Source organism: Hyla sarda, chromosome 2 (genome assembly GCF_029499605.1).
Source record: "Hyla sarda isolate aHylSar1 chromosome 2, aHylSar1.hap1, whole genome shotgun sequence".
Taxonomy (NCBI): domain Eukaryota; kingdom Metazoa; phylum Chordata; class Amphibia; order Anura; family Hylidae; genus Hyla; species Hyla sarda.
In genome coordinates, this window is record NC_079190.1 from 248,902,746 (window position 1) to 248,926,548 (window position 23,803).

The window sequence follows — 23,803 nt, forward strand, 5'->3', positions numbered from 1 at the left end:
TCCCATGCGTGCGTCCATAGCAACAGCAGAGCGGAGCAGCGAGGGGGAGGACGCGCGCACACGCATGGTAAGTTACCTGTATGTTGTACGTCATCTTCAGTGTTCCGACCACCACTCCTCCGGTCCTCCACTGAAGTGGGGCAGTACAAAGGCATACAGCCTCCAGCCTACACATGTCTGAAGGCTGTATGTCTGTGGGGGAACATACTGCACCTAATGTGGGGAGCAATACTGCACATAATGTCAGGGAACTATACTGCACCTAATGTGGGGAGCTATACTGCACCTAATGTGGGGAGCTATACTGCACCTAATGTGGGGAGCTATACTGCACCTAATGTGGGGGAACTATACTGCACCTAATGTGGGGGAACTATACTGCCAACCTAATGTGGGGAACTGTACTGCACACCTAATGTGCGGAACTGTACTGCACCTAATGTGGGGGAACTGTACTGCACCTAATGTGGGGAGCTATACTGCACTTAATGTGGGGGAACTATACTGCACCTAATGTGGGGAGCTATACTGCACCTAATGTGGGGAGCTATACTGCACCTAATGTGGGGAACTATGCTGCACCTAATGTGGGGAGCTATACTGCACCTAAACTGGGGGAACTATACTGCACCTAATGTGGGGGAACTACATGTATAAAGCACCTAATGTGGGGGAACTGTACTGCACCTAATGTGAGGGAACTGTACTGCACCTAATGTGGGGGAACTGTACTGCACCTAATGTGGGGGAACTGTACTGCCAACCTAATGTGGAGGAACTGTACTGCCAACCTAATGTGGGGGAACTATACTGCCAACCTAATGTGGGAGAACTTTACTGCCATCCTATTGTGGGGGGACTTATACTGTACCTATATCAGTGCAGGTATGTGTGCATGCAAGCAAGAGTGTGTGTGTGTGTGTGTATGTATATATATATATATATATATATATATATATATGCACGCGCGCAGCGTGAGTTTGTGCTTTAGGGTGCACACTCTAATGCAATAAGCTGCGCACGCCTATGATCACAGTACAAGAATAATACACAGTGATGTCAAAGTACAGGGATAATACACAGTGACATCACAGTACCAAGGGGTAGATTTATCAAAATCTGTGCAGAGGAAAAGGTGACCGGTTGCCATTAGCAACCAATCAGATCACTTCTTTCATTTCTGAAAAGGCCTCTGAAAAAGGAAATAAGTGATTAGTTGCTATGAGCAACTGGTAATTTTTTCTCTTGCACAGGATTTCATAAATCTACCTCTAAGTGATTATTTATGGTTTATTTATATTATCGCTTGCATGTACTGTATTATGTTCATAGGGGCCTCATGTCCAAGTTTTGCCTAAGGCCTCAGAAAGTCTAGAGCCGCCTCTGCTTGTCTCCATATTTTATCAATGACATCAACTTTCGTAATAGTCACATACCTCCCCATGTTAAAACATGTAGCTTTTTCCAGATAATATAAATAAAAAGAAGTCCAGACATTGCAAACTGTGATATTGTGCTAGCGCATGCTGATCCCCTAAAGGAAACGAAAATTAATAACAAAGATGAATACAAATAATGTCTGTTGTTTTACTTCCTAAAGCTGGCCATACATATTAAAGTATTACTGTCATTTAAATTCACTTTTGAGATGTCACACAGTCAAGATCAATTGAGATCTCAGTTCTAAGACTGCTTCTGCTTGTTAGTTAAAGGAGTACTCCGGTGGAATTTTTTTCTATTTAAAACTCTTAGGGGGAGATTTATCAAAACCTGTGCAGAGGAAAAGTTGCTGAGTTGCCCATAGCAACCAATCAGATCGCTTCTTTCATTTTGCAGAGGCCATTTCAAAAATGAAAGAAGAAATGTGATTGGTTGCTATGGGCAACTGGTCAGCTTTTTCTCTGCACTAGTTTTGATAAATCTCCCCCTTAATCCTTTCCAGAACAGGAACAAAGTCCATAGCAAACATCTCCCGCTCTGGACAGTTCCTGACACGGACAGAGGTGGCAGCAGAGAGCACTGTGGTCAGACTGGAAAGCACTACACAACTTTCTTGGGAGCATACAGCAGCGAATAAGTACTGGATGGTTGAGATTTCTATACTGAAGTAATTTACAAATCTGTTTAACTTTCTGGCACCGGTTGATTTGAAAACTTTTTGATTTCACTGGAGTACCTCCTTTAAAGCTGGGTGAAGTATGGGGAAGCCCAGGCCTCTTAATACATTTGGTGCATTTGTGTGCAACATTCTACCACTAAGAACTGGTGTAGATTTCTGCTATAATTCACCGCAATGTACCTTTACTGGACACATTTTCTTTCCTTGTGTAGAATGTCTGGGTATACACAGTGGGGAAAAAAGTATTTAGTCAGCTACCAATTGTGCAAGTTCTCCCACTTAAAAAGATGAGAGAGGCCTGTAATTTTCATCATAGGTATACCTCAACTATGAAAGACATAATGGCAGAAAGGATACAGGATTTCTAATGAATTAACCCCTTGCCGCAGAACGACGGGTATACCCGTCGCTGCGGCACGGGAGGGTTATGAAGCGAGCTCAGGAGCTGAGCTCGCATCATACCTGCACGGTCTCGGCTGCTATCAGCAGCCAGGACCCATGGCTAATGCCGGACAACGCCATTCCGGCAGATGTCTGGCATTAACTCTTTAGACGCAGCGATCAAAGTTGATCGCCGCGTCTAAAAGTGAAAGTAAAAGCATCTCGGCAGCTCAGTCGGGCTGATCGGGACATCACAATAAAATCGCAATGTTCTGATCAGCTAGGATGCAGCAGAAGGGTGCCTTACCTGCCTCCTGCACGTTCGAACGGCGATTGATTGCTGCAAGCCTGAAATCCAGGCTTGAGCAATCAACCGCCGATAACACTTATCAATGCAAAGCTATGGCTTTGCAGTGATCTGTGTAAAAGATCAGTGTGTGCAAAAAAAAAGTGAACAAAAAAAGTTAATAAAGATCATTTAACCCCTTCCCTAATAAAAGTTTGAATCACCCCCCTTCTCCCACAAAAAAAACTGTGTAAATAAACATATGTGGTATCGCCACGTGCGTAAATGTCCGAACTATAAAAATATATTGTTAATTATACTGCACGGTCAATGGCGTACACGCAAAAAAATTCCAAAGTCCAAAATAGCATTTTTTGGGTCACTTTTTATAACATAAAAAAAATGAATAAAGAGCGATCAAAAAGTCCGATCAAAACAAAAATGGGACCGATAAAAACTTCAGATCACGGCGCATGAGCCCTCATACCACCCCATACATGGAACAATAAAAAAGTTATAGGGGTCAGAAGAGGACAAATTTAAACGTATACATTTTCCTGCATCTAGTTATGATTTTTTTTCCGAAGCAATAAAAAATCAAACCTATATAAGTAAGGTATCATTTTAACCCCTTAAGGACTCTTTCATTTTTCCTCCTTATCTTTTAAAAATCATAACCCTTTCAATTTTCCACCTAAAAATCCATATTATGGCTTATTTTTTGCGTCACCAATTCTACTTTTCAGTGACATTAGTCATTTTACCCAAAAATGCACGGCGAAACGGAAAAAAAAATCATTGTGCGACAAAATCGAAGAAAAAACGCCATTTTGTAACTTTTGGGGGCTTCCGTTTCTACGCAGTGCATATTTGGATAAAATTGACACCTTATCATTATTCTGTAGGTCCATACGGTTAAAATGATACCCTACTTATATAGGTTTGATTTTGTCGCACTTCTGGAAAAAATCATAACTACATACAGGAAAATGTATACGTTTAAAAATGTCATCTTCTGACCCCTATAACTTTATTATTTTTCCACGTACAGGGTGGTATGAGGACTCATTTTTTGCGCCGTGATCTGAAGTTTTTATCGGTATGATTTTTGTTTTGATCGGACTTTTTGATCACTTTTTATTCATTTTTTAATGGTATAAAAAGTGACCAAAATACGCTTTTTTGGACTTTGGAATTTTTTTGCGCGTACGCCATTGACCGTGCGGTTTAATTAATGATATATTTTTATAGTTCGGACATTTACGCACGCGGCGATACCACATACGTTTATTTTTATTTTTTTTTACACTGTTTTATTTTTTTTATGGGAAAAGGGGGGTGATTCAAACTTTTATTAGGGAAGGGGTTAAATGACCTTTATTAACACTTTTTTTTTTACTTTTTTTTTGCAGTGTTATAGGTCCCATAGGGACCTATAATACTGCACACACTGATCTTTTACACAGATCACAGGCGTGTATTAACACGCCTGTGATCAGTGTTATCGGCGCTTGACTGCTCCTGCGTGGATCTCAGGCACGGAGCAGTCATTCGTCGATCGGACACCGAGGAGGCAGGTAAGGGCCCTCCCGGTGTCCGGTCAGCTGTTCGGGATGCCGCGATTTCACCGCGGCGGTCCCGAACAGCCCGACTGAGCAGCCGGGTCACTTTCAGTTTCACTTTAGAAGCGGCGGTCAGCTTTGACCGCCGCTTCTAAAGGGTTAATACCGCACATCGCCGCGATCGGCGATGTGTGGTATTAGCCGTGGGTCCCGGCCGTTGATGAGCGCCAGGACCAACGCGATATGATGCGGGATCACGGCGCGATCCCGCTTCATATCGCGGGAGCCGGCGCAGGACGTAAATATACGTCCTGGGTCGTTAAGGGGTTAATCGTATGGACCTACAGAATAAAGAGAAGGTGTCATTTGTAATGAAAAATTTACTGCGTAGAAACAGAAGCCACCAAAATGTACATAATTTCTTCCATTTTGTCGCACAATGATATATTTTTTTCCGTTTCACCGTAGATTTTTGGGTAAAATGACTGAGGTCATTACAAAGTAGAATTGGTGGCACAAAAAAGAAGCCATCATATGGATTTTTAGGTGCAAAATTGAAAGGGTTATGATTTAAAAAAAATGGAAAAACGATATGTCCTTAAGGGGTTAATTGGTAAATTTCTCTGTAAAATAAGTATTTGGTCACTTACAAACAAGCAAGATTTCTTGCTCTCACAGACCTGTAACTTCTCCTCTGTCCTCCACTCGTTACCTGTATTAATAGCACCTGTTTGAACTTGTTAACAGTATAAAAGACACCTGTCCACAACCTCAAACAGTCACACTCCAAACTCCCCTATGGCCAAGACCAAAGAGCTGTTGAAGGACACCAGAAACAAAATTGTGGACCTGCACTAGGCTGTTAAGACTGAATCTGCAATAGGCAAGCAGCTTGGTGTGAAAAAATCAACTGTGGGAGCAATTATTAGAAAATGGAAGACATACAAGACCACTGATAATCTCCCTCGATCTGGGGCGCCACGCAAGATCTCACCCCGTGGTGTCAAAATGATCACAAGAACGGTGAGCAAAAATTCCAGAACCACACGGGGGAACCTAGTGAATGACCTTCAGAGAGTAGGGACCAAAGTAACAAAGGCTACCATCAGTAACACACTAAGCCGCCAGGGACTCAAATCATGCAATACTAGACGTGTCCCCCTGCTAAAGTCAGTACATGTCCGGGCCCGTCTGAAGTTTTCTAGTGAGCATTTGGATGATCCAGAAGAGGATTGGAAGAATGTCATATGGTCAGATGAAACCAAAGTAGAACTTTTTGGTAAAAACTCAATTCATCGTGTTTGGAGGAGAGAGAATGCTGAATTGCATCCAAAGAACACCATACCTACTGTGAAGCATGGAGGTGGAAACATCATACTTTTGGGCTGTTTTTCAGCAAAGGGACCAGGACGACCGATCCGTGTAAAGGAAAGAATGAATGGGGCCATGTATCGTGAGATTTTTAATGAAAACCTCCTTCCATCAGCAAGGGCATTGAAGAAAAAATGTGGCTGGATCTTTTAGCATGACAATGATCCCAAACATACCACCCAGGCAACCAAGGAGTGGATTCATAAGAAGCATTTCAAGGTCCTGGAGTGGCCTAGCCAGTCTCCAGATCTCAACCCCATATAAAACCTTTGGAGGGAGTTGAAAGTCTGTGTAGCCCAGCAACAGCCCCAAAACATCACTGCTCTAGAGGAGATCTGCATGGAGGAATGGGCCAAAATACCAGCAACAGTGTGTGAAAACCTTGTGAAGCCCTCTGTCATTGACAACAAAGGGTATATAACAAAGTATTGAGATGAACTTTTGTTATTGGCCAAATACTTATTTTCCACCATAATTTGCAAATAAATTCTTTAAAAATCAGACAATGTGATTTTATGGATTTTTTTTCTCATTATGTCTTTCATAGTTGAGGTATACCTATGATGACAATTACAGGCCTCTCTCATCTTTTTAAGTGGGAGAACTTGCACAATTGGTGGCTGACTAGATACTTTTTTCCCCCACTGTACATAGTAAATGTACATTGACAAGAAGAAAACAATGGGCAAAGTATACACAGAATACATAAATGACAGATAGGAACACTGAAGGAATAATTATCATATGTGAAAGGAAAAGACTCACACTACTCCCAGATTCAGGCCATATATAAGAATGGCATTAACTGCTGCATTAACAAGGTTTACAGCAACACCAGTAATAACCTGAGGCCATATTATACCCTGGGAGAAAAAAAAAGAAAAAGTAAGGTAAGCTTTACAATAATGGAATGATAATAAAAGTATGGAATAGTACTCATGTCTTTTACATTCAGAATATGCACAGATATAGGCAGGGTTCACTCGCATTATTTGCAGTCTGTATTTTGATCGTTATTTTCAGCCAAAACCAGGAGTGGAACAAATACAGAGTAAACAATTATACAAAGATTTGCAAGTTTTCTTGTGTTTTTAACCCATTCACGGTTCTGGCTAAAAAGAGTAACCAAAATACTGTGTGTGAACACAGCCATAAGAAATTATACTGTACTTGGATTATATCATCTTGCATTTCAGTCATTTTTCATCACCTTAATATTCCAGTCTTTTTGTTCCAGAAATTATTGATCAACAGGTGATTTTAGAAATGGCAAAAAACATACTCATGTGGTAAAGCTTTTGGTCAATTTCAGATGAGTGTGATATGGTTGTAAATTCTAGTCAGATTGCGAGTCTAAGGCATTGTTTACACAGTGGAATTTCCAAGTGGAATTTTTCCCCCCGAATTATATTGAAAAGCCTATGAATAAAAATGTCTGTAAGGCTTGTTTCACACTAGCAAATTACTCAGTTTAGCAAGTTCCGTCGCTAATTCCGTCCTAAAATCAGCTGTCAACGGCAGTAACCAAATCCTATACATCCGTTAGAAAATCCCATTATAGTCTATGGGATTTTTCTAATATCTGTTTTAATCCATTGTAGTCTGTTATTGATAACGGATGTTATTTTGTGACGGAAGATAGTACGGAAGAAAATACTTCATGAACTATTTTCTTCCGTACTATCTTCCATCACAAAATAACGTCTGATATCAATAAAGGACTATAATGGATTAAAACGGATATTAGAAAAATCCCATAGACTATAATGGGATTTTCTAACGGACGTATAGGATTTGGTTACTGCAGGTGACAGCTGAGTTTAGGATGGAACTAGGGACGGAACTTGCTAAACGGTAGGGATGTCCCGATACCGATACTGGTATCGGTATCGGGGCCGATACTAGCCATTTGCATGGTATCGGGGACTCGTTTAAGGTCGCATAGGACGCCATCGGGAGGACGGGAGAACGGGGCAGTAGAGCGGCAGCACCCAACAGAGGACAGCAACAGGTGAGCTGTCTGCAAGGAGTGGGGCTGCTATTAATGTCTACAAGGGGGGCCTGTTGTTGCTGTCTAAACAGGGGGCCCTGCTGTCTACAGGGGGGGAGGGGGGGCTGCTGTCTAAATGGGGGGCCCTGCTGCTGCTGTCTAAAGGGGGGCCCTGCTGTCTACAGGGGGGAGGGGGGGCTTCTCTCTAAACGGGGGGCCCTGCTGCTGCTGTCTAAAGGGGGGCCCTGCTGTCTACAGGAGGGGGGCTTCTGTCTACAGGGGGGGAGGGGGGGCTGCTGTCTACAGGGGGGGAGGGGGGGCTGCTGTCTAAACGGGGGCCCTGCTGCCCAAACGGGGGGCCCTGCTGCTGCTGTCTAAAGGGGGGCCCTGCTGTCTACAGGGGAGGGGGGGCTGCTGCTGTCTAAACAGGGGGCCCTGCTGCTGCTATCTAAAGGGGGGGGGGCCTGCTGCTGTCTAAAGGGGGGCCCTGCTGCTGCTGTCTAAAGGGGGGCTTTGCTGCTGCTGTCTAAAGGGGGGGGCCTGCTGCTGTCTAAAAGGGGGCCCTGCTGCTGTCTAAAGGGGGGGGGGCTGCTGCTGCTGTCTAAAGGGGGGGCCCTGCTGCTGCTGTCTAAAGGGGGGGGGGCCTGCTGCAGTTTAAATGGGGGCCCACAGTCTAAAGGAGGGCTGTGGTCTACAGGGGGGCTGCTACTAATGTCTACAAGGGGGGGCTGCAGTCTACAGGAGGGTTGCTGTTTACAAGGGGGGCTGCTATCTACAGGGGGGCTGCTACGAATGACTGCAGGGGGGCTGCTGCTAATGCCTGCAACGGGATACTACCTACTATTAAAGGCAATCTTACAGCAGAGTGACCTGCACTAACTTGAATTTATATGTAGATAGTGCAGGTGACCCGGTTTCTATCGCTGCTCACCATGTGGTCATAGGTCTCGCCGCCAATGCAAATTCCCTATTCTGTCCAATGGAGAAGAGAGAAATCTTGGCTCATACTACAGCAGCCGCCTCCATTGTACACAACAAGGACCCACATATCATACGGTAAGCAGCACCAGAGACCGCGTCACCATGCTGTCATATTCCCTTTAAAATAAAAGTACTCGTACTTGGTATCGGTGAGTACTAGAATTAAAGTATCGGTACTCGTACTCTGTCTTAAAAAATGGTATCGGGACATCCCTACTAAATGGAGTGATTTGTTAGTGTGAGGCTAAGTTTTTGAGCCAAAGCCAGAAGTGTATTCAAAAGGAATAGGCCATATAAAGGAAGGACTTACACTTCTCCTCCCTTATGGATCCACTTCTGACTTTGGCTCAAAAACTGCAGTGGCAGTTTTCCAAAAACTGCCAGAAAAAAAAAAGTGGAAACTTAGCCTGAAAGAAGCCTAAAAAAAACTACTTTCAACATTCTGCATCTTGATCATATCACTGACCTAAAAAATTACACTAAAACTAAAATGATGTATATACCGTAATATTATTTCAATTTTACTATAGACTCCCAACAAACATTATTATTTGTATAGTTTCTGCTTCTAGGATCCATTCCTGTCTTCGGATGACCAAATAAGACTGAACTATGACTATGAAGAAAACACTAAGAGAAACAACCCATATTTAGTGAAAATCTGGAAATATCACAAAGTGTACCTGGTTTTGTAAATATCGTGTCTGTAGCTGATAAAGGAATACTGCCTGTAATGGAAAATGAGGAGTACAGCAGTGACAATTTATAGAATCTGTAGTTGTCAGCATACATTGATTCACAACACAAAACTTTTGTCATTAAAATAATAATTATAAATAAGTAAAAGAAATAAAGTGTGTAGCTTATAACATGGCTTCTAAGCCACACCTTACATAAGAGTATTTAAACTTGTGGAAAAGTACACAATATGGAAAAAAGTATTAAGACACCTATGAATTACACCTACAGGAGCATATCAGAGATTCCATTCTTAATCCATTGGTATTAATATGGAGTTTATCCAACCCTTTATAGAGCAGTTTTCAATCTTGGAATTTTGAAGTGTTTCTGTGGGAATTTTTGCCCATATATAAAAAAAAAAAAAAAAAAAAAAAAACATTTGTGAGGTCAGATAGGACGGGAAGGCCAAGCTTGCAATTTCCATTCTAGTTCATCCCAAAAGTGTTGTATGGGCTTCAGGGGATTGTGCATATCAGTCAAATTTATTCATACCAGATTCTCCCAACCAGGCCTTTAAAGGGGTACTCCAACCTTAGACATCTTATGCCCTATCCAAAGGATAGGGATAAGATGTCTGATCGCTGGGGACCCCCGCAATAGACTCCCATAGACTTGCATTGAGGGGGTGGGGCATGACATCACAATGGGGGCGGAGAGTGACGTCCCCTGATACTCTGCCCCCTGCATCGCCCGTCATCAGCCACAGAGCGATCCTCGCTTTGTGCAGCTGAGAAACAGGAGTGATGCAGGAGAGATTGTGGGGTCCCCAGCGGCGAGACATCCCCAATAAGATGTCTAGGGGCGGAGTACCACTTTAAGGACCTTGCTCTGTGCAGTGGGCACAGTCATGCTGGAACAGAAAAGGGCCGCACCCAAATACCTGGTTCACACTGAGAATCTCCGGCCGGAAAAATTACGGCTAGAGATAACGAGTGCGGCCAGGACTGTGCAGACATTGCCATCCCTATAGAGTGGATTTCGCCAGAACACTGAGTAGGTTAAATGTTCTGCCATAATTATTTCATTGGAATTTTCCGTAGGAAAATCCGACCAGAAAATTCCACAGTGTGAATGTGTTAACGGATAACTCCTTCACCTGCATGTTAACTTTCATGAAGCAGAATTTCCGACCTAAATTCCTAAGCTGAATTCCGGTTGAAAACGATGTGGACTCACAGCAATGCCCCTCCTCCTCCAAACTTTAGGCTATATTCACATGCTGCAGTTAGTTTGTATAAAAAATATAAAGCAAATCCACAACACATCTGCGGCATGTGAACATACCCTTACAGTTGGCACAATGTAGTCAGGCAGTTAAAGTGGTCCTCTGGGAAACTTAACATAAATAAAAAATATATTAGTTAGTGTAAAAGTTAAGAAGGTTTTCCTAAATAGTTTTTATTATTTTATTGATATATACTTTATCAAATGAATAAAGTTATTTCCAGTCACTTATCTAGAGGATTGTGTGTAAATTCAATGGTAGATTGGTCAGGTTGTTAGAACACGCACGTTTACAATACAAATATGTTAATTCTGGCTTTCCTAATGCAATGAAAAAAAAGGCAGAACTTACAGGAAGAGCAGGAACAAATATCATCACATATGTCTGTGTTAACCTACATGGAAAAAAAAAACATTGCATCAAAAAGCTAGAATGGCTACTTATTAATGAACTTAGATCAAAAAGTCAAAATGTTACTGAGATACTTTATGTATTGTGAAAGCTAATAGGTGAGTAATCTGTGTGACGTTATTGTGTAAAAATTAACTTTACCCATATAAAGGACATGAATATTTTCTTCACAATACAGATATTGAAGTATTGTGGAGTTAATAGGTTAACAAAGTTAATAAAAAAAAAAAATAAAGTTATTTTAACCAGGTCAGAGGTTTTTGGTTAGTTTCCAGGTATTGCTTAATGTTCTAATATCTACAACTGACATAAGAGTAAAGACAGTTTTTACACTAGCATAATATGGATAAATTTTTTTGAAAGCTATCATTAGGGGTAATCGCCTTGGTTGGGCTGTAAAATGTGTCATCATTCCACTAGTGTAAAACTGGCCTTTAGAGGATAATGGGGGGAAGTTATCATTTGTTTTAGGGTGCGTTACCACAGGGCGTATACGCAGCGTATTTGATGCTGCGCAAATTTTACGGCAGCAGCGGGAAATATACTGCGCATCCCTTGCTCACTATACACACAGGGCTTTCCGGCAGCATCCCTATGTGTGTAGTGAGTTTTGGAGGTGGGGCCGTGTGCCGGCGTGTCTGTGACGCGCGGCCTCGCCTCCAAAACTCACTGCACACATAGGGCTGCCGCCGGAAAGCCCTGTGTGTATAGTGAGCAAGGGATACGCAGCGTATTTCCCGCTGCTGCCATAAACTTTGCGCAGCGTCAAATACGCTGCGTATACGCCCTGTGGGAACGCACCCTTACCCTGGTTTTGTGGGGTAGATTTGTTGCAGTTATCTTAGATTCTGTTTAGAGACTTTTCATTGTGACTTTTGCTTTAGAAGATCATTTTGCACAACTGTGCTAACTGAGGCACAAATCCACTCCAGACCTGACTTGGCTTACAAACTGACTATGGAACAGCATTATTAAAAAGTCGCTCATTTGTTGCACATGTTAAAAAAAACGCACAAAAGTTACATAGAAATCACCATACAAAATGGAGTACTGAAGTAAGAAATATGATCAGCACTATTATGGACATTTATCAATGGGTTTAGTCAGGTTTTCTTTACTATAATTGTCGCAAAATTGTTGCAACTGCGACTACGCGATTTTTCGTGCAACATTTTGACTGGAAAGCGAGAAAAGCAAGTTTTCCAAAAATTAACTACGTAGTAATAATTTTAAAATGGACTACGGGTAGTCAGGTATTTATTAACTGCGACAGTCGCAACTGCGCAAAAAAAAGTCGTAACAGGGTTAAAAATTGACTAAATTTACTCCAGCTCAAACATGGAGCAGAAAAAGCTACTACCAAAGTAAAAAAGGAAAAATTGCTTACGTGAAAGAAAATTATCAACAGGCTGAAACCAGTTGATAAATACGTCGCACATAAGAAAAAAAAAAGTAAGGAAAAAATTACTAAAAAAAAGAATACATAAGCAAACATTGATAAATGTCCCTCCATATTTGTCATATGCCTTGCGCCATGTAATGCATTTGGTGCAGGCACACACTTTCTCCCACATGAATTAATGGATTTGTTCACCTACTCCACTTTTCATGAATACCCCCCAATATTTTATAATAAGGCTAGTTTAGCATCATAATACAGATGCACTTATATTGCAACAAAATGTCCCAGCCAAATACTGGTCTAAGGACTCAAACTAGTAGTGTCATAGGGATCTATGATGCTGATAAGTTTAGGTAATCAGATCAACCACTGGTCTGGGACATTCAGCTGTGTTACAGGCCTGAATTAAGTTAGTGTGAAACTACCCTTGAAGTGTATTTATATGCACTGGTTTAACCCCTTAAGGACCCAGCCAATTTTCGCTGTAGGACCCGGCCATTTTTTGCACATCTGACCACTGTCACTTTAACCCCTTGAGGACCAAGCCCATTTTCACCTTAAAGGGGTAGTCCAGTGGTGAAAAACCTATCCCCTATCCTAAGGATAGGGGATAAGTTTGAGATCGCGGGGGGTCCGACCGCTGGGGCCCCCTGCGATCTCTCTGTAGGGGGGCCAGGCTCTCCGGCCAGATAGCGGGTGTCGACCTCCGCACGAAGCGGCGGCCGACACGCCCCTTCAATACATCTTTATGGCAGAGCCGGAGATTGCCGAAGGCAGCGCTTCGGCTCTGCCATAGAGTTGTATTGAGGGGGCGTGTCGGCCGCCGCTTCGTGCGGAGGTCGACACGCCCCCTTCCTGCAGGCTGCCGGGGCCCCGTACAGGAGATCGCAGGGGGCCCCAGCGGTCGGACCCCCCGCGATCTCAAACTTATCCCCTATCCTTAGGATAGGGGATAAGTTGTTCACCACTGGGTCACCACTGGACTACTCCTTTAAGGACCAGAGCATTTTTTGCACATCTGACCACTGTCACTTTAAGCATTAATAACTCTGGGATGCTTTTACTTATGAATTTGATTCTGAGATATTTTTTTCGTGACATATTCTACTTTAAAATAATGGTACATTTTCGTTGATACTTGCATCATTTCTTGGTGAAAAATTCAAAAATTTGGTGAAAAATTAGAAAATTTAGCATTTTTCTAAATTTGAAACTCTCTGCTTGTAAGGAAAATAGACATTCCAAATAAATTATATATTGATTCACAAATACAATATGTCTACTTTATGTTTGCATCATAAAGTTGACGTTTTTTTTACTTTTGAAAGATATCAGAGGGCTTCAAAGTTCAGCAGCAATTTTCCAATTTTTCACAAAATTTTCAAAATCAGAATTTTTCACGGATCAGTTCAGTTTTGAAGTTGATTTGAGGGGCCTTCGTATTAGAAATACCCCATAAATGACCCCATTATAAAAACTGCACCCCTCAAAGTATTCAAAATTACATTCAGAAAGTGTGTTTATCCTTTAGGTGATTCACAGGAATAACAGCAAAGTGAAGGAGAAAATTCAAAATCAGCATTTTTTTACACTCGCATGTTCTTGTAGACCCAGTTTTTGAATTTTTACAAGGGGTAAAAGGAGAGAAATACCCCCAAAATTTGTAACTCAATTTCTCTTGAGTAAGGAAATATCTCATATGTGTATGTAAAGTGTTCGGCGGGCGCAGTAGAGGGCTCAGAAGGGAGGGAGCAACAATGGGATTTTGCCCATGTGGCATACTATTTTGGAAACAACACCACTCAAGGAACGTAACAAGGGGTACAGTGAGCCTTAACACCCCATAGGTTTTTGACGACTTTTCATTAAAATTGGATGTGTAAATAAAAATTATTATTTTTTTCACTAAAATGCAGTTTTTTTCCCAAACTTACCATTTTTACAAAAGGTAATAGGAGAAAATGCCCCCCAAAATTTGTAACCCTGTTTCTTCTGAGTATGGAAATATCCCATATGTGGATGTAAAGTGCTCTGCTGGCGAACTACAGGCCACAGGTTGAAGACCACTGTAGTTCTGTACAGTACTCACCTCCGCTCGGCGCTGGTCCGGTGCTGCAGGACTGTCCGTGAGGAGGTCGTCCGGTGATCACACACTATGTTGCATAGTGTGTTATCGGGGATCACACACTATGTTGCATACATTTATTTTGAATGTTGGAACGATGTTTATTCATTCTCATTCCCAATGTCTGAATAGTACGTCCAACGTATTGGATTCCACATTTACATGTAAGAAGATACACCGCATATGTGGAAGAACAATCATGTCTTCCTTTAGTGGAAAAAATCTCACCTGTTGAAAACGAATTAAATATGGAAGTATATTTTTTGGAAATCCAGGAGCAACAAAGACAGCGATAGTGTCCACATTTAAAAGTGCCATTACAAAATGGGGGTATATTTTTAGTAGTATTCATATTACTACCTCCGATCGTCTTAAGGCGACCCGGACCCAGATGATTTTTCAATGTACGAACCCTCCGGTAGGTAATCAAAGGTTTATTTGGAATTTTTTGTTTAAGAATAGGGTCATTCAGTAATATCAACCATTGTCTTTTTAAAATACTCTGGATCTGCATTGTGGAGCTATTGAAATTACGGTAGTAATAAAATTAAACCTCCTTTTTGCATCTATAGTTCCAATCTTATTATGTTGTGATTTTGACTTCTTTTATTGTTGTACATTTTTTTTGAGGAATTGTTCCTGTGAAATCTTCATCTAATGAACAATTTTTCCTTATCCTCTGACCCATTTTGGAAAATGGCAGCTATCAAAGGACAGAAAACTATTTACATCAACCTTTTTGAAATGTGTGCGGGTCCCTAAGAAATTACTATCATTCATTTTTAAGAGAAATGAAAGTAATTTTTTAGGGACCCGCACACATTTCAAAAAGGTTGATGTAAATAGTTTTCTGTCCTTTAACCCCTTAAGGACTCAGCCCATTTTGGCCTTAAGGACTCAGACAATTTAATTTTTACGTTTTCATTTTTTCCTCCTCGCCTTCTAAAAATCATAACTCTTTTATATTTTCATCCACAGACTAGTATGAGGGCTTGTTTTTGCGCGACCAGTTGTCCTTTGTAATGACATAACTCATTATATCATAAAATGTATGGCGCAACCAAAAAACACTATTTTTGTGGGGAAATTAAAACGAAAAACGCTATTTTGCTAATTTTGGAAGGTTTCGTTTTCACGCCGTACAATTTATGGTAAAAATGACGTGTGTTCTTTATTCTGAGGGTCAATACGATTAAAATGATACCCATTATTACATACTTTTATATTATTGTTGCGCTTAAAAAAAATCACAAACTTTTTAACCAAATTAGTACGTTTATAATCCCTTTATTTTGATGACCTATAACTTTTTTATTTTTCCGTATAAGCGGCGGTATGGGGGCTCATTTTTTGCGCCATGATCTGTACTTTTTTTTGATACCACATTTGCATATAAAAAACTTTTAATACATTTTTTATAATTTTTTTTTTATAAAATGTATTAAAAAAGTAGGAATTTTGGACTTTTTTTTTTTTTCGTTCACGCCGTTAACCGTACGGGATCATTAACATTTTATTTTAATAGTTCGGACATTTACGCACACGGCGATACCAAATATGTCTATAAAAAAAATTTTTACGCTTTTTGGGGGTAAAATAGGAAAAAACGGACGTTTTACTTTTTTATTGGGGGAGGGGATTTTTCACTTTTTTTTTACTTTTACTTTTACATTTTTTTACATTTTTTTTTACACTTGAATAGTCCCCATAGGGGACTATTCATAGCAATACCATGATTGCTAATACTGATCTGTTCTATGTATAGGACATAGAACAGATCAGTATTATCGGTCATCTTCTGCTCTGGTCTGCTCGATCACAGACCAGAGCAGGAGACGCCGGGAGCCGCACGGAGGAAGGAGAGGGGACCTCCGTGCGGCGTTATGAATGATCGGATCCCTGCAGCAGCGCTGCGGGCGATCCGATCATTCATTCAAATCGCGCACTGCCGCAGATGCCAGGATCTGTATTGATCCCGGCACCTGAGGGGTTAATGGCGGACGCGAGATCGCGGGCGTCGGCCATTGCCGGCGGGTCCCTGGCTGCGATCAGCAGCCGGGATCAGCCGCGCATGACACGGGCATCGCTCCGATGCCCGCGGTTATGCTTAGGACGTAAATGTACGTCCTGGTGCGTTAAGTACCACCGCACCAGGACGTACATTTACGTCCTGCGTCCTTAAGGGGTTAATAGCTGCCATTTTCCAAAATGGGTCAAGAATATTCCTTACGGGCAGTATCAAAGGATAAGGAAAAATTGTTCATTAGATGAAGATTTCACCGACCAAGCTAAAATTTTACAAAATCGCTTTCTAGAAAAAGGATATCCTAAGAAATTGCTAAAGGGAGCCTGTAATAAAATTACATCATTTAAACAAAACATACATACGCCCCCCCCCCCCCCCCCCCCCCCCTGGGCAGACCCTGGCAAGCCTCAATAAAGCGTAAAGGTATGGGACATGTTGGGACAGTATGAGGAGGCTAACCATGGTTCCCACAGAGTATTAAAGCCCTCTACCCGATCTTCCCGTATGGCCGACAACTTTTCATTGAGCATGATAGCATTAATTCTGTCTATCACTATAGAGAAATGTAAATCTGCTTTCTGCCACTGCGTCACAATATGGATGCGGGACGCCATAAGGACATGTTGGGAGAGCTTGAATGTGCGAAATACCGTTTGGGAGGGTTTGTGGCTCAACAGGCAAAAAGCAGGGGTGCGTGGGATCCGAGCCTCTAATATGGAGGAGAGCAGGTCCAGAACCTGCGACCAGAACGATTGCACCACTGGACAGGCCCACCATGTATGGTGCATTGTACCCCTGGACGGGCAGCCCCTAAAACACAAAGGTGAGATTAAAGGATAGATGGCATGTAGGAGTGCAGGGACTTTATACGTGCGGTGAAGTATTTTCAACGATGTCTCCATCAGTGATACCTGCCAACTGCCCCTAGTTATAGCCGTACAGCACTCTCTCCACTGCGACATCGTTAGAGACATATTGGTATCCCTCTCCCAATCCAACATAAATTTCAACTTCGACTCTGCCGGGGGAGAATTAAGGTGGGCATACAGGAGGGAGAGTAAACCCGTCGCAGCAGGAATGTACAACATATGTCTCTCAAATGAAGTAGGGGTGACGGGTGTGCGATGTGGGATACAAGAGTTATAGTAGGAGAGAATCTGGCGGGCCCTAAAAAACTCTGACCTGGGCAACTCGTAGTGTTGGCACAAAGATTCCAGAGTATGCAATGATTGGCCCCTCAGGAAATGGTGCATACAGAATAAGCCCTTCCCATGCCACCACCGAAAGGAGAGGGGAGTACAGCCAGGAAGAAAGGAAGAGTTAGAAAGAAATGGAAGCAAAGGAGACGGAGTAGACTGCAGGAGATATTTAAAACGGACCTGACGCCAGAGAGACAAAGCATACATCGTAATTTGTGCTGAGGAGGGCAAGCGGGACGCTATTGGGGTAGTGGACCACATCAAGACAGACAAAGAGTGCGGAGCAACCAGCGCCTCCTCCAGACCTACCCACCTCGGGGCGCCCCTCTTAATATTAATTTGGGCCAATTGAGCGATGCGCGCTGCGTTGTAATATTTAAGGAGATTGGGAACCGATGCTCCTCCTAGCCTCTTATTGTAGTGCATTACCGCCCTCCTAATCCTGGGTCTCTTATTAGACCAGATATACTGAAATACTATCTTCTGAAAGGCATCCAGGTCCCCCTTGCTAATCGGTATAGGGAGCGTTCTGAACAAGTATAACAAACGCGGTAATATCACCATTCTAATTACAGTTACCCTCCCCATCCATGATATATATGGGTAGTCCCACTTCGACAGATCCTCTTTCAGCGTTTTATACATAGGGGCGTAATTGGCTTGATATAAGGTGGCGAGTGAGTCGGTTAGCCGAACTCCCAGGTAAGTAAGGCCCCTAGAGGAGTCCCTGTACCCAAAATTAAGTAACACTAACTGTCGAACCCGATCTGACACATTACAAAACATCACCTCCGATTTAGCTGTATTTACTTTCAGCCCAGATACTACAGAGAAAGTATCCAAAACCGAGTGCAAGTTGGGAAGAGAGACTAGTGGACTGGTCAAGGTGAGTAAAAAATAATCTGCAAATAGATTGCATTTGTATTCCTTGTCCCCCACCCCCACGCCCCTAATATTGGCATTGGATCTTATATGGGCCGCCAGTGGCTCCATGGCCAGGGCAAACAATGCAGGAGACAACGGGCAACCTTGACGGGTGCCTCTCCGTATTTCCAGGGGCGCAGGAGTGGTGGACGGAATTTTGAGGAAAGCCCTGGGGGAAGAGTATAGATGACGCAATACTGTTATGAAAGATCCCGTAAAGCCGAAAGTATGAAGTACAGAAAACAAGTAAGGCCATGTCACACTATCGAAGGCCTTTTCAATATCCAAGGCCAGCGCTAGCATGGGGGTCCTAGAAGTGGTGGACCAATGGATCAGGTTAATAATTTTGCGCACATTATCTGGAGCCTGTATCCCCGGGACAAAACCCACCTGGTAGGAATGGACCAGGGAGGGCAAGAACCTATTCAGCCGGGCAGCCAAAATGGACGTCAGCAATTTAGTATCTATATTTAAAAGGGTGATTGGCCGGTAATTAGCAGGTTGCAAGGGGTCTCTATGTGGCTTAGGCAGCACCGTAATATGGGCATCCAAAAATTCACTGGGGAGTGGGGCAGGGGTTCTCATAGAATTAAACAAGGCCACCAGATGGGGGATTAAGTGTTTAGCAAATTTTTTATAGTATGCGGTCGAAAAACCATCCGGCCCGGGTGACTTGCCATTCTTAAGATGTTTAATCGCATCTTCCACCTCCTCAGCAGTAAATGGGCCATTCATAATCTCCAGGGCGTCAGAATCCAAGGTAGGAAGAGCCAAGGAAGCAAGGTAGGAGGAAACCGAAGGGATAGAGGTAGAAGAATCAGGTGGGGGAGAATACAAAGAGGAGTAAAAGGAGTGGAAAGCAGAGTACACCAAGTCCGGGTTAGAGGTAGTCACACCAGGGCGAAGTCGCACCGCATGCACTCTATTATAGGAGGTAGTATTACGTAACATTGACGCCAACAGGCGGTCTGGTTTATTTGCATACCTATAATAAGAGGACCGAGTCCATCTGATAGCTTTGTCCACCTCAACAGAGAGCAATGCATCCAGCTGCACCCTAGTGTGCCTAATCTCAGCATACAGAAACATAGAGGGGGACAACTGATGAGCATAGGTCAGGCGGAGCAATTTAGCTTCTAAAGCAACCCTAGTCGCTGAGCGGTCTTTTTTAAGACCCGTGGCTATAGATATAATCCGACCCCGCATATAGGACTTATGGGCCAGCCACAGCCAATACGGCCCACTTGTTGACCCTGAGTTAACATGAAAGTAATCAGACAGCTCAGTATCTAACTGTGCACTCACCCTGGGAATGGTAAGTAAGGACTCATTTAGCCTCCAGCGGAGAGGGACTGTGGAAGGCTTAGCTAAATGGAACACTGCAAGTACTACATCATGGTCCCACCAGGCACAGGGCACATGTCTCGCATACAGCAGGGAGGGTAGCAGAGGTGTGTTAGCCAATATCCAATCAATGCGTGTATACGTGTGCTGGGATTGAGAGTAATAGGTATAGCCCCTCGCTCTCCCATTGTGTTCTCGCCAAACATCTGCTATGTGCGTGTCACTGAATAGCCCCTGTACCTGTCGCTGCCAGATCCCGGATCTACGAAGCGGGGCGGTATGGGAGCGATCCAAGTCACTGTGGTACACAAAGTTAAAATCACCTGCCCAAATCAGCCAGTCGTATCTCATGGAACCGAGCAGCGAACATAATGTACTAAAAAAAGAAATAGGGTCAGTAGTGGGTGCATATGAGTTAACGACACATAACTGTTTATCATACAATGTCCCTTGCAGTATCACACATTGGCTATCAGGATCAGTGGTTATAGTACTCACATCGAACGGCAGTGCGTCATTAAGAAAAGTAATGACACCTCTACTCTTAGAAGGGAAGGTGGACAGGAAGTAACGTTTGTACGATCTATGAAAAAACCTCGGGTGGGAGGCAGGGGTGAAGTGAGACTCTTGGAGGCATATAATATCAGGGCGCAGCTTTGCATAGTTTCTAAATGATTTACTACGTTTGTGGGGGGAATTAAAGCCCCTCACATTATGTGATATAACCCTACACATTGTGACCAATCAGCAATATGCAAGGGGAGGTCAGGACAGGATCCCATAGATAAACAGAACAATAATGCAAAACATCACCCACCACGGTCAGTAAATGTCCATATAAACAGGCATTCCTCCGATAAGACCTGGAAACAAGAAAAAGACAGACAACAAAACACAAACCAAACAGACAAACAATAAAACAAGTCCAAGTGGGAAGTACGGGTCCGGTCCGTCCGGGACCCATCACACTTCCAAGTCCCCTGTAGGGGTGGTGAGGTCACACTATTCCGGACTATGCGCCACCATCTGCGCATAGGTCCAAGTCCCATCCCAGGCAAAAAAGTTCAGATGCATAGTTCAGACAGTGAGGCAAAGAATACAGGAAACATACATGAATGGCACCTTGTCAGTTGGATCAGACCACGAGGCTCACAGGGCAAGCAATTGCAGTCCGGTCACTCAGGTAAATGTTCTTAGGTCAGGTGTGCTTCTTAGGCTTGGCAGGCCTGGTCACCGGAGTCCAGGTACGAGTGGGACGGCGGACCCTCTGTGGGAGCGGCGGCTGATCCACGGGCTGGATGTTTTCGGCTTTCAGGGCCACAAGCGCTTCTTTCAGAGTGCGGAGCAGGTAGGAACGGCCATTTAGTTGAAAGGAGAGGGAGAAAGGGAACCCCCACCTATATTTCACCTTCCTCTGGATAAGCGCTAATGTTATGGGTCTGAACTCCCAGCGACGTGCGAGTGTGGAGGGAGCGAGATCGGAGTAGAGCTTTGCAGTGGGCGGCAGGCCCGGCAAAACCGCCAAATCACGGGCAGCAAGCAGCAGCACATCCCGCACCTCCGGATAATGCAATTTTAGGACAATGTCCCTTGGTAGCTCAGCGTTTTTGGGCCTAGCCAGAGCCCTATGGATCCTGTCAAATCTCAGCAGTTCAGGTTCGAGCTGGGGCGCCAACTCAGAAAACAGATCGGTAAGTACCTTGGTGAAGTCCGTAACCGACTCCGGTAGTCCCCTCAGTCACAAGTTAGCCCTCCGTGACCTGTTCTCTAGGTCTTCCAGCTTGTATTCCAGGGCCGCCATCTTATCTGCCTGTTCGTCCAAGTCCCGCCAATCCACATCCACCGCATCCGCCAGTTCATCTATTTTCGCCTCGTTATCCGCCACCCGCTGAGTCAGCTCCTGGATCTGTGACGAGAACGTGGCTACCGCCTGCAAAAGCTCGGCCTTAAACATCTTCTGTATATTGCGGTACAGAGCTGTCGGCGTGAGGTCATCTGGTGGAGGCAGGGCCTCGTCCTCAGAGTTCTTCTCCGACATAAGGGAGCTCGCGGCGGCCATCTTGGATTTCGCCCCGGTTCTGAACAGGTCAGGAATAGATTGAGAAAGGCCGTGGGAAAGGTTCTGGAGTTTCCTCCTAGAGGATCGGGAGACACTCATGGTATCCTCGGTGAGCTTGGATTAGCTGAGGAGCCGTGTTAAGGCGCTGAAAATAGCGGTAAGTGCACAGCCGGCACGGAGCTCACATGAGATGCGACTTCCTCAGTGAGCCGCGCGCATGCGCCCCCAGGAGGTTTAATTTTATTACTAATTTCAATAGCTCCACAATGCAGATCCAGAATATTTTTAAAAGACATTGATCGATATTACTGAATGACCCTATTCTTAAACAAAAAATTCCAAATAAACCGTTGATTACCGGAGGGTTCGCACATTGAAAAATCATCTGGCTCCGGGTCGATCGGAGGTAGTAATATGAATACTACTAAAAATATACCCCCATTTTGTAATGGCACTTTTAAATGTGGACACTCTCGCTGTCTTTGTTGCTCCGGGATTTCCAAAAAAGATACTTCCATATTTAATTTGTTTTCAACAGGTGAGATTTTTTCCACTAAAGGAAGACATGATTGTTCTTCCACATATGTGGTGTATCTTGTGTATATGTGGAATCCAATACGTTGGACATACTATTCAGACATTGAGAATGAGAATGAACAAACATCGTTCCAACATTCAAAATAAATTTATGCAACATAGTGTGTCTAGGCACATTGCTATAATTCATGCCAGTGAGCCCCAATGTCTTACAGTGACCATATTATCCCTGATAATATAATTAATAGATAGCAAAGACTCATTAATAGAGAGTCTTTTTGAATCTTTAATCTAAATTCTTTATGGCCATATGGATTAAATGAACAAATCGAAAAAACTACAAAAAAAATTATTATAAAAAAGTTTTTTTAATAAAATATTTATATATATGAATGTTTTTTATACCTTGCAATGTATTTATATAAATATTATATATGGGTCATGTTTGCTTCTTTTCTTTTTTGTAATCTTCTTTTCTTTTTTGCATGTGTTTTTTCCATGTTTGTTTTACAAGGAATTTTTGTCACGTGTCGGTGACGTCATGACTATATCCTGTATAAATGTCAGTTTGAAACTCTGTTTGATCACGCCTGATGAAAAAAACCTGAGTGTTTTGAAATGCGTTGTGTATGTTTTAAATAAAGCAACTTACCTGTATCCCGAATTGTCCGAGTCTGAGACAGCGCGATTCCAGCTTCCATCTCCTACTCTTTCCTGTCGAGACAGCTGTTTGGGCATGCTGGGATTTGCAGTTTTGCAACATCTGGAGGGCTACAGTTTAGTGACTACTGCACAGTGATCTCCAAACTGTGGCCCTCCAGATGTTGCAAAACTACAAATCCCAGCATGTCCAGACAGCAAACTGATGTGTGGGCATGCTACGAGTAGTTCTGCAAGATCTAGAGGGCCACAGTTTAGAGATCACTGCACAGTGATCTCCAAACTTTAGCCCTCCAGCTGTTGCAAAACTGCAAATCCCAGCATGCCCACACAGCAAATAGCTGGAGGGTTACAGTTTAGAGACCACTGTATAGTGGTCTCAAACTGTAGCCCTCTAGATGTTGCTAGGCAACTCACCAGCTTCCGTAGGATCCAGGGAGCCAGCCGCACGACGTCGCCA

General features: G+C 43.1%; 1 protein-coding gene across 1 annotated transcript in view; it reads right to left on the reverse strand.

The window, feature by feature from the left end:
- The window catches only part of LOC130355966 (multidrug and toxin extrusion protein 2-like), a 71,301-nt gene that overhangs the window by 30,021 nt on the left and 17,477 nt on the right, over positions 1 to 23,803 (reverse strand). The window contains exons 5-8 of the mRNA XM_056556906.1: positions 11,008 to 11,050; positions 9,374 to 9,418; positions 6,485 to 6,582; positions 1,437 to 1,534 (exon numbers count right to left, since the gene is read on the reverse strand). Coding sequence (XP_056412881.1) covers positions 1,437 to 1,534; positions 6,485 to 6,582; positions 9,374 to 9,418; positions 11,008 to 11,050 — 284 coding nt within the window. The remainder of the gene's footprint in view (positions 1 to 1,436; positions 1,535 to 6,484; positions 6,583 to 9,373; positions 9,419 to 11,007; positions 11,051 to 23,803) is intronic.